Raw genomic sequence first — 17,751 nt, forward strand, 5'->3', positions numbered from 1 at the left:
TACACAGAATCAGCTAAAAGACAAATGAGCAACATTCAGGTCAGTACCTCATGTTCCTTACACAGCTGATGTGATTCAGTTGCTTGCCATAGCGGGCAGCAAACTATGCTGATACTGCCTGAAACGTCTCCTTCCTTTTTAATCTTATTTGTATTTTAAAGTCAGCAGTTGCCTGCTGACAGTAACAGTCAGCTTAAATATTTGGTCTAGATGTCGAATCTCAGATTGTTCACGTATCTCCAGAATCCAGTGCTCCATTACTGCCAGCATTATGTATTTTAATGAATGCAGAATGGCACTGAGGAATAGAAATTACAACAATGAACTGGGGAAAAATGCACTGCAGCTTTCTTCAATGAGTAACTATTTAACACTAAAAACTGTTAAACACATTAAAATCACATTTAGCAAACAGCAGAACCTAATGAAAATTGGAACTATTCAGTGAATACAAATGTGGAATAATACTAGGTGAAATGTTTCTGTGGTGTAACAGTTTCTCATTGTTCTAAATTATATTACACAGAGCTGGGAGCAGACCAGCTGTAGCTCAATAGGCAAATGAGATTCAATATTTCACTGGCAATTTTTGTTTTGTTTATAGGTCTTTCTTTCTAAATTCTTTGATTTACTCTGTGCCTTTTTCTAGCTTTTCAGTCGTTTCTTTAATAGCTAATGGGTTAGGAATTGTTCACTGAAAGTGGAATTCAAAAAAGGTAGTTGCACAAAGGGACAGGTAGAATAATGAAGAAGAGAGGGAGCTTGCTGGATACTCAGATGTGAACTCAGCTCTCCCTATTTAGGTTGAGCTTTATTGCAGGGGTTCTAGGTTTTATCTGAATTGACACCAATTTGGCAAAAGTCTTTTGCTGTGCATTCCTTCCATGCAATAAACTCAACACCGAACCCCTGGCAAAAATAATTTCCTTACAAACTACATACAGTAGCTGTTATGTTTCCCCAGACTCCCTGCTGTGGCTTCTAGTAGCTCATCCCTATTCCTTTCTTTTCATCTGTTCCTCTCTTTCTCTCTGGGAGTAATTCATGTATAGCTGGTTGGGAAAATGAATTTTTTTGTGTGTAGAAAATTTGGATGCTGTGTGTGTGTAATTTTTCACTTTTTCAAATCAACTTTTTTTTTTTTGGTTTTTGACAACCAAAATGCCAAACATTTTTGTTTTTAAAACCAAATGATTTTTGGTTTTTCAGTGACTATTGATTGTTTTTTCCCTCCACAAAAATTGCCGTTGTGTCAGAAAGCTATTTTCCTTTGAAAATGCAATGCAGTGGAAAGTTTTCAACCACCCCAAGGCCTCCTTCAAGGGTGCTAAATGAAAATAGGCTCAGCTGCTCCCTCACTAATTCCCAAATGAAGTATGTCTGAACCATAGGCGTAGTTTGACTTCTATATTTGGGGTGGGAGGCAACTCCAGTCAGCCCAATGGGGCTGTGTGGGGTGGAGGCAATTCTGTGCTTGCCTGAGACTTTCAGTTTGGGTGGGCAACACCTCCTGACCCCCCAAACTATGCCTATGCTCTGAAACTTCACTGGGAATCAACCCTGCGAATCCCAGTCTGCTGTCTGCTAGAGGGATGCCTCTGAAACAGGGTGCAGCAGGGGATGCATGGTCCCCTCCAGGACTCACCAAAAAACTTTCACAGTCTGTCACAGTGTGCAAGGAGTTAGGATCGTTCACAACTCAAATTAGTATTGAAATTGTCAGCTGTGATGATGTACTTTCCTGACTTGCAGATCTGTGCATTTTTGAGTGAGGACTTTTTAAATAATAAAAATAATACTTAACATTTGGCCAAATTATTTATAGAGAACACTGTAGCATTTTCTTTGACTGGGTAAGATGATTATTAATTATTTGGCTCATTATTTTTTTTCTAACTAATTGAAGGAAAGTTACTAGTTAGGGGTTTTTTAGAGCTAGTTGCCACTGAGATAAATATCAACTGTATTGCTGAGATGCCAAAATAATTCCCAGAGAGGTGGACTCCACATTTTCTTTTAGTTCTCTGCTGCAAGATTATGGAAGCAATAGAAGCTTCCTCTCTCTCTCTCCTCTTTTTGTGGCATTTGGGGAACTGGAGCTAAGGATAGGAGTTTCTCTTTCTCATGTGCTAGGTATAGAATTCCTCATGGACAGAGCTGAAAAGTTGAAATCTTTTTCAAAAGGGCGAATCTTCAGAAGAAAAATGTCCCATAATCAAAGCTCAGTAATGTAATGTGTTAAGCAGGAGAAAGTGATTTTACATTGTAAAATTCTTTGGGACTTCATTTGCGACAAGCAGGCTATTTATATATACTTCTGTAATGGAAGCTAAAGCATGCAACTTGCAAGCCAAGGATAGCCTTCCTGCTACAGATAAAGTATTGTGAGTTTTCTAGTGTGTGCTGACCATATGCTTCTTCACATGATGAACAGAAATAGCTACAAGACAGCAGACATTAGGCTAGGAAATTGAGACGGATAAATATGAATGCCTTCTTATATTTAAGCAAGTAAATGAGAACAGCACACTGAGTCTCCCCATTCACTTTTAGTTGCACCCGAGAGTACTGCTCTGCCATCTATACTTGGTTTATGAGTTAACGATTTTATTTTTGTTAATCTAAACTCAGGTTGAGTGGAGTTAGCCTTGAAACTGCTGATCGCTATTCAACTGGCAGGAAGGTGGCGTCTGCTGTGGAGGTTTGTCAGTGTCCTCCAGGGTACAGTGGCACCTCCTGCGAAGTGAGTATCCATGTGGAGCTGAAAGATTTAGCTCAATGCAAATCACCTGTGCTAATGCCACAGTCCATTGGAACTGTCTGTTGATGCAACATGCCAGCTGAGCTATCCCATTTAATGGATTCATGTTCTCTTGGATTTTGGATCGAATGGGAAATTGCTGCTTAAAATTCCAAATTGCTATAGGCTGTTTTATATTATTATTATGCTCTACAATTTCCAAAGTTCCCTAATTATTTGGAAAACACAACTTTTGATTCCAGAGTGCCTCTTCTGTAAATCTGGCATGGTCCCTTGTTTAGTTACCCTAATCCATAAGTTACAGTTTTATTATATTTGATAGTATTCCAAAGGTGACATTTTAGATCTCAAAATGATTTCCACAATATGGAATGGGAAAGTATTTCTCTAGGAGATTTTCTTGTGCTCTTCAGCTTGGTCATTTGTTTTGCAACTGCAAGATTTAGAGACATTACACACGTATGTAAGATATGTGCCATTGTTGAAAGCAATAATCTTATAACTTGAGAGCATGAGTTGAATCATATCAGACTCAGGCCATGTCTGCGTTACAAATTTCTGATGGCATAGCTACGTCAATGAAGGGCATGAAGAGATGTGATCATTGTCCGACATAGCTGTGCCAGCAAAAGATGATGCAGTTATACCAGCAAAACTCAATGTTGTTGCCAATATAGCTAGTTTCACACTGTGGGGCCAGAATTACCTATATCAGCAAAAAGACAGTTTTGCAGGTATAAGCTGCATCCATGCTAGGAATGCCTTCCTAGTATAGTATACCAATATAGCTATACTGGCAAAGCACTCATACTATAGATTTGGCAGTAAGGTAGATCTGGTCTGAGTGTGGCTGAATTCCCACTTTTGTTTCCCCAGGTTTTCCCTTTTGTTCAGTCTTGTTGCATCTACACTAACAATAATATTATTGTTGAAGGTTACAGGAGTAACAGTAACATACATGATCTCAGAACATGCAGATTCTCATACAAGCTCACTAACACACCCTTAATACATGCATACACATATGCTTAGCTAACTAAGAAAGGCATGGCTTGGGGTAGATTGGAGCACAAAAGTCTTCAAAAGCTATGCCTCTAAGGAAGTGGTTTCAAACACCAAGATGCTCTGCTTCACAAAACTACAAACAATATGCCATTTACACAGACACTCTAGGCATTTGCTTGTCAGCTCTCTTTTTCTTTAAATCACCCTATGCTTATATATGATATTTAGGGCTTAAAGTCTTGTTTCATGCCAAATGCTTTTGCTTTTTGCTGGGGCTAGAAATACTAATCTAGAAAGAAGACCTAAAGGAATTCACAGACGCTCATATCACTTCCAAAATGATATAGATAGGAACAAAATCAAATGAGACCATTGCTTAGCTAGATAGATACAACTTTTACAGCCTGTCTCCAGAAGGTACAATTACTTGGGGAAGCACAATTGGATGAAACACCATTATTATCCTGGGCACTCATGCTTCTGACTCCTCCATTACTCTTCTTAATTCAGACCTTAACTTTGATCTCAAGGCCAGAAATTTTAGAGGCCCCTTGACTGCAATTGTCTGTAATTTTGCCAACTGCCAACTTTGGAACACTGGCGAAACTCCTACTTACCTTGACTCCTCTGAAATTCTGACTCATGCCTTAACTACTTCTCATCTTAATTGTCCTAAATCCCTTCCTTCTGATCTCCAGGGTGCCCAGGATGCTTCAGCCAGACCATTCTCCTGCTCCAGAAATTCAGACTATATTACCCTCATATTCAGACTCCATATCCAATTCACAGTTATTGCCAGTTGACAACACTCCTCGTGGATTTAACACACATACAGGCCTAGATTCTATCATTGACAATATATGTGCAAACTGCTGCACTTTCACAGAGCCCTGTGTGGGTGCAGCAGTCTGCCCGTGTTCTCTCAATTACACGATTGGAGCCTTTGTGCTGAGCAAATAATGTGCTGTGGAAAATTCTGTTTGACAAGTTTAGCCTTTATTCCTGCTGACAGAATGCCAGTGAGCAGATCGTGATTTCCTTATATTTACTTATTGAATTGACTGTTGTGAGCACTCCCCACTAGAGATTCAAAAATCTGAGCTGTGTGCTAGCTAATTGTGATTGGTTACAAAAACCACAAGGTATTGTTTCTGGTCCCTGACTTGGATGGCTATGACTCTTATAATCAGGAGTGAGAAGAAGCTGGTGGAGCTTTGAATCTCCCAGGGAGTGTAGCAGTTGAGAGAGTACAGTTAAACAGGATTCTAAGGAACTTTAACCTCTTTCTTCCTTGGTAACACCCTTGTCCAAAGCTTTGTTTCTTTAGAACTCAGACTACTGTAGATTTACTAACATGGTGCAGATTTTAAATTTTACTTTCTCTCATCCTGTTTATACAAGGCAATTGCATGTGCATGCACAATACAACTAATAAATAGGCACTACTGCAATATAAACAATCATAAGAAGAAAAATAGTAGCAAAAGATGAAATGAGACCCTAGTTTGGCATATTTAGTTGCACCTGTGCTTGTGCTCTAGTGAGGAGTTTGGGGAACCCCGTTACCTTGCTGTGCTTAAAAGTGTCCAATCCCACACTAAAGATGTCCTCTCTAATGAGAATACTCAAGTGCATGAGTTTAAAATTAACTTTCAACAAGAATTTGTGCAAGGAAAATTGTTCAGTTGTTAAATGTCGGTGGCAAGGGAATACAAAAGAAGCCTGGGCACAGCTGACATGGATCCATTTTTTAAAAGCAAGGCAAATATTCATGCTTGTGATAGTCACCTCATTCTGCCCACGTCATCCCTCTGACCTTATATCCACCTGTTTCCTTGCATGCTTACGCTTCCCACTGGCCTTGGCTTTTTTGTGATTTCACTTCCAGCTTTCCTTTGTGGGGAGCCAGTGTCTCACTTGTGCTGCCATGATTATGCAGGATTTGGTGCCCTCCCTCTAATCAGTGTAATTTCCTTTTTTTAAATCTCAACCCTTGAACTCTCTCCCTTGGTTTGGTGCAGTTTCTTCAATTAATGCTTTGAACCTCATCTTGGATGTCCCACCACCCAGCCGGGCTGGGATTAGGCATCCCCATCCATTGAATGACTGAAAATATCAGTCTTGAATAGTACCACATGGTATGCTTGCCAACACTCTTATACTAGGTTAAGTTTCTAGAAAAATTAAAAACTGCAGATGCAGTTTATAAAGGAGAGAAAGATTAGCCACCGTTAAGGTGGCTGCTCTGGCACCTATTGATGCACAGCGGGCGAGGGGGGTGAGGGGGGAGAAGAACTCTTTCTGTTTAAGGTTTTTTGTTCTTAATTTGACATCTACAGTTTATCTTGATTAAGAATGCCTAGCCAAAAACAAAACAGCAACAAAAAAACCCAACATCTTTTCCTGGAATGTTTCTCAAAGAAAATCTTCCTCTTCTAATTAATCTTCAAAGCTATCTCATGTTATACAGGAACATGACTATAAAAAAAATAAAAAGCAACACCCCTTAAAGGGGAAATGAGATCACTTGTCAACTGGAAGTTTTTTGGAAAACATTTTTAAAATAGAGGATAATTTTATTGTAAGTATCTCTGTTTCTGTAAGGCTACTCCCACCTTATATAAGACTGACTCTCTTCAAGGTCAATGTAGTATGTCATGCACCTATTTACAATATGCAAAACCCTTGGATCACATGAACAACTTTATAGAGGGAGGATAGTTTGTTAAGCCATTTTTGAAACATATAGTAAGACGGCTGCCTGGCATCATATTATGAATAAGTGAAACAGCTAAATTTTTGCTGATGAATCAGTTGTAAGATATCACCTTTGCCAAGAAAAACCTAGTCATGCATTTATTGGATCTAAATTTAAAGTAAAGAATTTCAGAAGTGAAACTATTATATATGCATGAAGAAATAAAACTTGCAAATAAAGGACCAGGCTTTGTTTTCAACCTGTGTTGTAATTTAAAGTAGCCTCCTCTTAGACTTGGAACAAGAAAGATAGAAGGCCATTTTAGTTGTACATAGGTTGCAGTTAAGCTTCTCAAAAAAGGTCCTTGATTTTTCTCTCTCTCTCTCTTTCAGTGTTTTGTCTTCTGGCTATTTTCAATCTGTATCTCTTGCTTTGACACTGTCATATTTCCATTCTTCATTTATACGCTTTATTTTACCATTTCAGAAGAAAGATCAAGTTAATGCTTCCTCTAATCTCACACCTACCAATAAAGCTAAGGTCAGTGCAAAGCCACAGTGCCAAGAAGAATAGCTTTCTAGAAATATTTCAGTATTTTTAGCCATTTAACAAATACGTTTTCTGAGTTTGTCGATCAAATTCAAAACCGTTTAAAAAAATCAGGTCACACACTGCCTGTCTGACAGATTTGTTGTCTTTCTTGCAGTCTTGTTGGCCTGGACAGAGACGAGTGAACGGCACTATTTTCGGTGGGATCTGTGAACAATGCACGTGCTTTTCTCATGCAGAATTCTGTGATGACATTACAGGAGAATGCTTGGTAAGGGCTGCTGCCCATGGGGAAACCTAACTGGTGGCACCAAGATCAGCTCAGTATACCAATACAATTGAATTAACAGCCTTTGGGACCTGAAGTACTGGAGGAAAAGAAGCAGTGATTTGACAGAAGAGATCTTTATACTGAACTGCTTCTGAATGACCCTGTATCAGAATAAAGTAGTTTCTGCAAATAAGCAGAAAAGAAGGGTTCATTCACTTTAGTCTGAAGTAGTAAAATAGGATCAACAGCATATGATATGGCATGATGGAAGGGAGTGAAGTATATCAATAAGCTTCCATGCAAGATTCCCCATTACCTCCCCCATCTCTGTCTGCAGCTGAGGGTATATTCTGTTTATTGTCTGTAGAAGGTAACTTTGTGAAATCTGTTACAATATGACAAGAAGGTATTGTTGTTGGCTTCTACCTTCAAAGAAATGTTTAATAAATGGGGGGGGGGAGGGGGGAAGAATTGTATTTAAAGCGTATGGTTTGGAATAAATAGAAACCAGCATTTTCTTGCAGAATGCATAATTCACTCTAGTTCCCTACTAATTCAGCAATTGAGTCCGCACTATTATTCAGAATAATCCTACCCAATATACAGCTGTTTCCAGCCTGCTCTGTAGCCTTTTGGAATGGACGAATTACGCTGAATAGACTGTTCTGATTAACTCAAGGGCATTTTAGTTTTATATTGTCTGACATAGCATGAAGCTTGAAACAACATTTCTCATTTCATTAGTCTTGCAGAAACACAATTTGAGCCGGTGCCAATTTAGTGGGATATCATACTCTCATTTCCCTGTAGAATTTCAAGCAGACTCCGTATTGTGTGTGTTTCTAAATGTTCCCTTTTCTTTCCTTAAGCAAAAGCTTCTGGGAAAAGTCCAAAATGAAAATTCAGGGGTTTTACAATGTAATTTGGCATTTAGAATTACTGCTGGCCTTCCTGTTTCCCCCCCTACAAGATGTTTAATTGCATTGCATACAAAATAAGATAGCCTTAATTTGTGGATCAGTGGATTTTTCAAATTGCTTTTCCATGAATAGCATTTTAATTATATAGTAATCTTAAAGATGTGCCTAGGAAAAAATAACCCTCCTGACAGTTACAGTTTGAATCCTTCACTTTAAATGCAATGAGAAAAATTCATGACTATGCTGATATGGGTATGTCTTTCTTTATGCAGATAGAGAGAATTTAGTATATTACTGATGGTAGCTTCCAGCCACAATCTCTGTAACATTAATATGTGATAGAGTCAGTTAAAAAGACTGTCAAGGGAAGGCTAGCCAGTGGTTCAATGTTTAAAGCTCCAGAAGGTAAGTCATCTGCTTTGTTTAGACGTGCACGGCTGACTGGAGCCACTTTCTCAGCCAAAACAACCCAATAACGTAGGCTCTCTCTTCATTTTTCTCTACCAGTCATTTACTCACACTCTTTCGTGGGCTGTGTGTGGAAGTTGTATAGTCCAATGATTTTGCACCATTAAGGTGGTGTTCACCAGTGAATCTAACTGAGATTCGTATAGCTCCCCGTCTTCCGCATCAGATGTCTCTTGGAACACTGTTGTGAGGGTAGCACACTAGTGAAAAAGGCTCGGAAAAAACCCAGTTGAAAAGAATAATAATACCTAATCTATCTACATTATCAGGCATTTATGCTGTACTCATCCCTGTGTATCTGTGCATGTACTGTATCATTTGGTAGAGAGAGAGGGCACAGAAGGGCTTAAAAATCTGTCTGGGGGCTTCTTGTGGCTTCCATTAAGCGTGCTCTAAGTGAAGTTAGATTGGTTAGTATCCTTGCAGGCTGTTAAATGCCGCTGTTCAATTTGGATCCTAAGGCTTTTGAAGTGAAAGAGAGAGAAGTTTGAGTGCGGAAAAAGAAATGTTTCACATCAAAGGCATTCCTTCTATTGAGCTTTACACACCCTTTTGGCCTCCTAATTATTATCCATGGTGTTTTTTCAGTAATACAACCGACAGTTTGGGCACCTAATTTACTGATATGATACTTCTTTTTTACTCTTCTTAAGCTTTGAAATGTGGTTGAAAAGCAGCTGAAATATGTTTTTGACTCATGATAAAAGCTCAGATCATCTGTTCCATCATAGGCCTGCATAAAAAGCTCATTTCTAACGCACATCTTGCAATAACCTGCAAAGCCCTTTGATTCGCAGAACAGCTATACAGAGAGCCGTGTGCTGTATCGTTCACATAACCATTGTGATATACATGGTAACTGCTTTGGCGAGTACTGCAAGTTGTAAACATGCAGAAATCCTCTTTTGTAGTGTTACGAAAGCATGGTTACTATGCAGCATTCGGGGAATGGTTAAATCTAGTCCTTGTGAAGAACAAAAGCATTCAGGGGCATTGATATTCACTGCAGCATACAATATTTGTAATGGAATATTAAATTCCTACTAGTAAGTTGGGAGAAAAGAGACCCTCTGAGATTTTGTTTTGAATTTATTCATATTGGTAATAGGATGGTTCCCAGTATCCTTTGGAAAACTGGCCTTCATTGTTTCTTCATTCATCTATAAATGGGGCATGCAGCATAGCCAGGAATAGGCAAGGATTCTTAAACTAATGGATATCTTACGCTTTTGACAATCTCAGTTCCAGAAACCACAAACCCATCCTCTTTAGCCCTCCATTTTCATGCCATTCAATAACAAAATGGTAATTAGACTCTCTGGGGTGGATTCAGCCCAGATTTACCAATGTAAAACCCGAGTAGTAGTTAGCTTGCCATTGGATGAAGCTGTCTTTTCAGCCTACCTTTTATGAAGAATAGAAATGTGCAAAGGGAGCTACTCACCTTGCCCAAAAGCCAACAGAGCTTTCTGGAAAGATTATTGATCCTGGTGGCTAGGAAGATTTAGTATCTCCTCTCATTATCCTCTCCTAGCGTAAACTAATGATGGCCATGACTCTCCATGACAGAAATCCAGAGGGAGGGCAGCAATGCATCAATGGTTCTGCTCTGGCAGTCTGACAGGCCTTTGTGTAAATAAGATATAGCTTCTTAGTAAACATCAGTGTTGAAGTTTTCGCATTAGCAAAGTTATATTCAGGGTCTTGGGTACTATTCTGTACTCTGATAGAAATTTTACTGTGTGATCTCCACGACAAACAGTATAATACTTTGAATGCTGTCTGAACCTTAGATATTACATCCCTAGTACCTACTGGCAACACTGTTATACCGTAAGACATCACCTCACAGCTTTCATGTTGGCCATTTTAGTTTGCTGCATGATTCTTCAACCTAAGATTTAAAATAGCTATGCACATCTGTAACATCACATATGACATAGAGTTGCTGTATCAATTGACAGTTGCTGTCTGTCTCTGCATTTAACATGGTTGCAGCATCATGTAGGATGGAGTAGGTGCTGGTGAGAAGGGTAACTGGTGGGTGTGCTAATAAGGAAAGGCTAAAAGAAAGGAATAGATGCTTTAAGATTATGTTGCTGAGCTGAAGGTAGAACCTTTCAAAACCAGGGATTTCCAGGACTACACTTACCTAAATACAATAGCAGGAAAAGAAAGATTTTTTTCAGCCTTTGAGGCATTTGTCTTTACAGGTCATTTCAGGAAGTCAAGAAATGCCAGAGTAGATGGTGTGTTAGTAAAATGATACAAGGTAATATGTGCATATGCTGTTACTGTCGGTGGCCCTTTGATTCTGGCAAAAATCAAAGAATTTGCAAATATTGTCAGCATACATCATCATTTAATGTACAGCCCACTGACAAACATTGTTAATGAGGTACTTTGATGTTGAATGTGCTTGTGTAAGATGCCTTTATTATCACTAAGGCAACTCACAAACAACTCTAAGGAATAACAAAGCACCAGGTCTTGACAACATTCCCACTGAATTATTAAAAACAGGATGGAATAAGAGTGACCAGATGTCCCGATTTTATAGGGACAGATTCGGTGTTGGGGGCTTTTTCTTATGTAGGTGCCTATTACCCCCTGACCTCACCCTGATTTTTCACACTTGCTATCTGGTCACCCTATGTGCAACTGCAACAGTTATTTACAAATGTCTGGTTGATATATTGTGTGTTGTATATGTGAGATCAGCATCTGAACCCTTTAATTTTTCAACAAGAGTATAGGGTCTATTGTAAGGCTACAATAATAAACCTTTTCATATTGCTAAGTGGGTCAGGCCCCTTTAAAATATGCCAGATGTAAACAAAAAGGAAGGAGGTGTAAATAGTCCTTTTTTTTTTCATTTTGCTCAAGAAAATCTCTCCAGAAAGAACATGAACATAAATGTGTCTTTGAATCACGGATTCTAAGAGTTAGCTTCTAGAACCACTTCCCTGTTTATCAGCATAACAGTAAAATATGTACTGTAGGGAACAACACTGCACTAGTGGGAGAATGGATTAGATGACCTTACAAGGTCTTTTCCATTGTTAGGTTCTTTGATTTGAGATTGAATTGATATTCTCTGCTTTCCATCTGCTCTTCAGGACTGCAAGCACAATACAGGTGGCCCATATTGTGATAGATGTCTTCCTGGTTTCTATGGCGATCCTACTAAAGGGACAACTGAAGATTGCCAGTTGTGTGCCTGCCCATTAACTATACCTTCTAACAAGTAAGATGCATATTCACTGTATAACCATAATTTTTTTCATACATTTATTATACTGTGTTATTTTTGTGTTCAATGCTCTTGTACTTTTGGATGAGGATCTCCAAATACTCCTTATTTAAAACAAAAACAACTATAATATTGTACATTGATGATCTAAACCATGGAATCTTACCGTACTGCTGGTGCCTCATTTGGGGCCAGTGCTGTAGCATGTTATCTTACTGGAGTTTTACAAACATAATAAATATCATGTGACCTGAGGTAAGTATTAGTCCTGCTTTAAAGGGGGGAAACAGTGGCACAGAAAGCTGAGTGATTTTAGTTACTGTGCTAGTTAAGACTTGGGCCAGAATAAAATCTAGAATTCATGACTCCCAATCCTCTGTTCTCACCACTAATCAGTATTCCCTTTTTTAAAGTCTCCTTTCCCCTCTCTCCTCCCTACACATACACAGTAGCTGTCTGTTTCAATAGAAAGCTGAAATTACAGATTCTGTATGTGTTTTTCTTAGGAGTTGAAGTTGTTTTTTAACTTTCTGTATATTAGTTGGATTACCAATCTGTCTGAAATTAATGCTGCCTTTCAGTAGACTGTGTGCTTTGAAAGACAGTTCACTTAGTTTATCTAGTGTAATGTCCTGACAGTTCAAATGCCAAAGTTCTGTTGACATCGTATAGTCCAGGTAAAATTCTACTCTCACACCTTTATACTGGATCTTCTGACTCTCATATTCTGCTTGTCTTACATGTTAAGATGTTTTTAAAATTAAATATAGGGGTTCAAATTAACATCTCTAGCATATCCCAGCCACAGGCTGATTGTGGCTTTCTTGCAGCAAAGTGTCGTCATTAGTGCCAGCAGCATTTTAGGAGCCCAGTGTCAAAGATTATATGTCAATCTCCAACCTGCTTTAATAAAGAGACAAAGATGAGGATCATTTCATAAGACGTTTAGGGCTAAATGATTTCTTTATGAGGCAGAGCTCTGAAAGGAACAGGGAGGGAGGGGGGGCATCACCTGAATGGCAATATGCCTGCATAAGGCATAGCCCAGTTTTTGCTCTTAGTTATAGCAGTCTAACTCTGTTGACTTCAGTGGATTTATTCCACATTCACATCTTATTGTAAGTCAGAGCATGCTCTGACCAACTGTTTCCAGAGATCCTGGGGGAAAGTGGTGAACAACTTGCCCTCTCAACAGCACTGTTCTGGTGGTGGTGCTATTCAATGTACATGACTCTACACCTACTCTGCCCTGACATGATCCCTCTGGAACCACTAGTACTGGCATGTCACCTAGTACTCCCCAGCAGAGCCAGTAGATTGCCTTCCTCTAGCATGGGTGTACTGCGGTGGAAGGGCTTCTGGTACCTTCACCTCTGTCTAGCACACACATCTGTGCAGAGCATCTTTTGCTTGGTATTGAACCCTCAAATTACCCTGTGGCCCTCAGTTTCCAACAACCATCCATTTCTGAGCGCAGTTTTTAGCACTCCACAGGCTGCTTCTAATAAGGAGATGTCTGTATTGCAATCACGGGCTATAACTGCAGTCTGAGTAGACATACCTGAGCTAGCTTTAATCTAGTTAGCTCAGTTCCCAGAGCACGGGAACCAAGTCAGCCTGCTTTTCAGCATGGGCTAATCAGCCCTGCCTCGGAACCCTGAATAGTTACTCATGTGACTAGCCCTCCCTCATGAGTGTGCTGCCACTGCTTCACAGCTCCTGTATGTCAGCTCAAGCTGCAATTACACTCAATGATTGCATTATAGACATACCCTGCCTTATTCATGTAACTTGCACTTGGCTCGATGCTCATCCTCACGTGTGAGAAGACTGCAGTAACAGCCACTGCAGTAACAGCATGAGGAACTCCTCACTATGCGAGTGGAGGTAGGGGTCTGAAGTAGAGCTCCCTACTGTGGGAATACCTGCTGGAGTACAGTCCTGCCCTCAGTTAACCATGGGAGTGCTAGAAAAACAATACCAGTATTTTATATTGTGTGAGTGTGTAGTGGCCTACATCAAAAAGATATGGGCCCAAACAAACATGTCAGTTGATCGCGCCTAAGGAAGGAAGTGTTTGGAATCCAAATCTGGCATCAAATTTTGCAAAAGGCTCATATCTCCAAAATGGGTAGAGCCAAAAATGGAGATACAAACATTCCAAGCTTTCTTGTGGTAGAAGTCTGGGCTCTAATTTTACTGCTCAGGCCCAGCTGTAAACCTGTTTTATGGTACTAAAACAAAATAGTGTGTATTGCACTAGGGAGTACTATGAAATTTTCTTAAAATATTCATTTTTCATCATTACTGCTATAATGTCAATATAATTTGGCTTTACTTGGCAGCACTTTTTGGTACGTATGGGCTGGCCCCTGTAAATTATTCAGAAAGCAACAGCAAAATTCCTTCAAAGGTGGCTCAGAAAAAAAGATCAAATCATTTCCAGTGACCCTCTACCTTTCTTCACTGACACACATAATTTCCCCCAATTATTTATGTACCTAAAATTTACTCATAAATCTTGAAGCTCATGGACATTGATGCACCAAATCTACTTGATTATAGTCTTGTATGCAGTGTGTTTGCAGCTGTGTGAGTTCCAGAATATTAGAAAGACAAGGAGGGTGAGGTAATATCTTTTACTAGATCAACTTCTGTAAGTGAGAGAGACAAGCTTTCGACCTTACACAGAGTTTTTTGACATTCCGACTATGTTTCCCACACCTGAAGAGCTCTATATAAGCCTGAAAGCTTGTGTCTCTCACCAACAGAAGTTGGTCAATAAAAGATATTACCTCACCCACCTTGTCTCTCTCTGAACACACTGTTAATGTACAGTTTTTGTTAGTTTTTAAAATATAACTTAATCCACATTTTTATGTCACATGATTTAGTTTTCAAGAACCTAGAAAGTGGCCAGATTATGTATTATGTACATACAAAAGACTAGGGAGTATTCAGCTCATCAAATTACATGATTAATTGGACATGCCTTCCTAGCTTTCTAAATCTGAGTAAAATATGTCTGGTACAACTCAATAATGTCTATGAGCAGGTTTGAAGGGAAACTAATTGCAATTATATTTAATAATTACATGTGATATTTCTTTATCTGCAATACTTATACACCTTCCATGCAATCGCCATAGTATCTGAGCACCTCTCAGTCTTTATTTATCCTCACAGTACCCCATGAGTGCCCATTTTATAGATGGGGAACCAAGACACAGAGAGGCTAGGTGGTGTGCCCAAGATCACACAGGAAGTCTGTGCTGGAACAGGCAATTTAACTCAGGTCTCCCAAGTACTAGGCTACTGCCCTAACCACTGGACCAGCCTTTTTCTATCTACAGATCTATATTTACATGTTTTATATGGGGTTGATACATGCCATTTATAATATGTGTATCATGAACATTTGACTGCCTCACCTGCCCTCCATCCACTAATCCATCACTGTTAGAAATTATTTCAACATACCAAGCCCTTAAGGAGCTTCAAACAATTTCAATGTTTTTAAAAGTCATCTGACATTAACTGTTTAATTCTTTCCTCCGAAATATGTATTTCCAAAATTAGGTGAGGCTTAGGATAAGTAGAATCCTCTCCTGGAGCAGTGACAGATAAAGGTCCAATACATCGTGAGCTATGAAGACTAAAAACAAGAGTATTGAATCGCTGCAAAAGGGGAGATCTGTAATGGTACATAGGACTTTTAGCTCTGGTCTCAAGAGAGGGGATCACAAGATGGCAACATATGTATTGGGAAACCTGGGTCATTGTCAGGGGTTTCTAAATTGTTAGTAGGTATTTACCTTGACAAATAGAACAAAATAGCACAAATAACATTTGTAAAACTAGAACATTTCTAAAGAAATGTGTTTTTGTTTTTTTGTAACGGAGTGTCATCCTTTGGGCAGGGGTTTTCCCTCACTACATTTTTGTACAGCACCCATCCCAATGGGACCCAGGTCCTGAACAGAGCACTTGATGCTGCCACAATAAAAGAATAATAATGATCATGGGTTGGGATAAAATGTTATTGATCCTTTCTTTGGCTGACATATAAATTGTTTGTGACTTTACCACTTGTGAGTAATGAGGTTTCCCGAATTCAGACAGCTAAAACTTTTTTATATCACACTACACTATCATACATACCCTCCATAGTGGAATTCTTTACTTATATGCAGTCTGCAGACCTAGCTTGCTTTTTAAGTCACAAAAGGAAAATTTGAAGATAATCAGATCTGAGTGATATTTTTCTGATGGCCATTAAAAATGTGGAAATATTATATTAATACTGCTAATTTTATTATTACTTCTACATAACTATATATTAATATATTGTAATAAAATGGCTGCTGACTGATGCAATGGGGGCCAATTTCACATGACTGTTAAAGTGCATTACACAGGGAATAAAAGGCATCACAACTCTGAAATGTCAATTTCTATAGCAGTGAATTCATTATTATACAGTTCTTTTTGGCTCCTCACAGATTTCTAGATCATGTTCAGAGTTTGATACATGGTTCATAGTAATGTAAACGTAACCTCCAGGGGAAAGGAGAAAATTACAAACCCTTGTTCATGTTTAGTAACCCCACATCACCCATTCTTTTCATACAGCTTTGTCCTAAGGCTGCTGGACCACTGGCGTGTCTTGTGGCAGCCAGAGTGGTTATAAATAGGATTAAATTAATCTATAATTGAAACAGAAGAAAGAATAACTAAGGGCAGATTGCTTTAAAGTGGTAGAGCGATGGATCGCCCGTTGTTCTAAACAGTTTATATCTTTCTGTGTGCCAGCAGATTACCTCATTACAATGTGTCAATCATATAACAGGGAGGAAAAACATAGAAAACAAAATGCTACAAGGCAGAGGAACACAGCCAGGGTAAAACACAATCACAGGATGGTTGTAAGCATGCAAATAACTGCATTGCTGAGACCTGACTGTTACCTCTGTTATATAAAACCACAGTTAAAAATATACATGCATAACTAAAGCTCTGTAGTCTGCAAACCATTCTAAAATTGCAGTATGACTGGATGGCTTGTTGCTGCTATTGCCACTGGGTTTGTTCAGATAAGGAGCAGGCAGAAATTTAATCTTGAATTGCCTTGGAAGTTTTACCAAATATTTTCCGTTAGCCCTCTCCCCTTTTTGTGCATTGAGTTTCTTTCACACTCCACATAAACTAAGTTAACCAAGCTTTCCAATCAATTGTCTTTCAGTTCCAAAAAGATTTAGCTGGAGAGTGTAGTCCGAGGTTTAATGTTTTGCCAGACCCTCGGGGGCACAGACAAGCAGCTGTGCATTCCTGCTTTTTAATGGGGTACTGACTCAGTGAAAGGAAGGCTAAAGTCTCATAATAACATGACATTGGGATGGTGCCATCAGTTGTGCTATATTCAGTGTCGGTAGAAATAGCAGAGTCATTCCAACTTCTATTGGCTGGAGCCACCTTAAACTCCATGTGCTAGACCAAAAGGACTTTCCCTGTGCTCTATTTTCAAAGTAATGCTCTCTGAAGAGGGAAGGGAACTAAAACGCTAATGACTTTTTTTTTATGTTTCCTCATTGTCCCTGTTCTTGCCCAACATCAACAACGCAGCTTTAGCCCAACGTGTCATTTAGACCGAAGCCATGGATTAATATGCGATGAATGCCCTCTTGGGTATGCAGGACCACGCTGTGAGAGGTAAGCAAGTGCCATCCAGCTCTCTTTTTAGCATTTCACTCTTGAAGTCTAAAGCAATAGTGCTCTTCACACAGGATTTTCATACCTGTTTGTTCCCTTCCTATGCCCCCAAACTTG

The 17,751-nt window shown here is 39.2% G+C and overlaps 1 protein-coding gene across 6 annotated transcripts in view; it reads left to right on the top strand.

The window, feature by feature from the left end:
• Positions 1-17,751, top strand: part of LAMA2 (laminin subunit alpha 2) — a 482,162-nt gene that overhangs the window by 296,394 nt on the left and 168,017 nt on the right. For all 6 annotated transcript variants that reach the window (XR_010919459.1, XM_067546727.1, XM_067546728.1 and 3 more), the window contains 4 exons: positions 2,632-2,743; positions 7,171-7,284; positions 11,792-11,919; positions 17,548-17,634. Coding sequence is in view for 5 of the 6 variants with exons in the window: in XM_067546727.1 (XP_067402828.1) it covers positions 2,632-2,743; positions 7,171-7,284; positions 11,792-11,919; positions 17,548-17,634 (441 nt within the window). In the remaining variant the exon portion in view is untranslated. The remainder of the gene's footprint in view (positions 1-2,631; positions 2,744-7,170; positions 7,285-11,791; positions 11,920-17,547; positions 17,635-17,751) is intronic.

The sequence above is a fragment of the Emydura macquarii genome, unplaced genomic scaffold (assembly GCF_026122565.2).
Source record: "Emydura macquarii macquarii isolate MOO-44397 ecotype Brisbane River unplaced genomic scaffold, CSIRO-AGI_Emac_v2 contig_1146, whole genome shotgun sequence".
NCBI lineage: Eukaryota > Metazoa > Chordata > Testudines > Chelidae > Emydura > Emydura macquarii.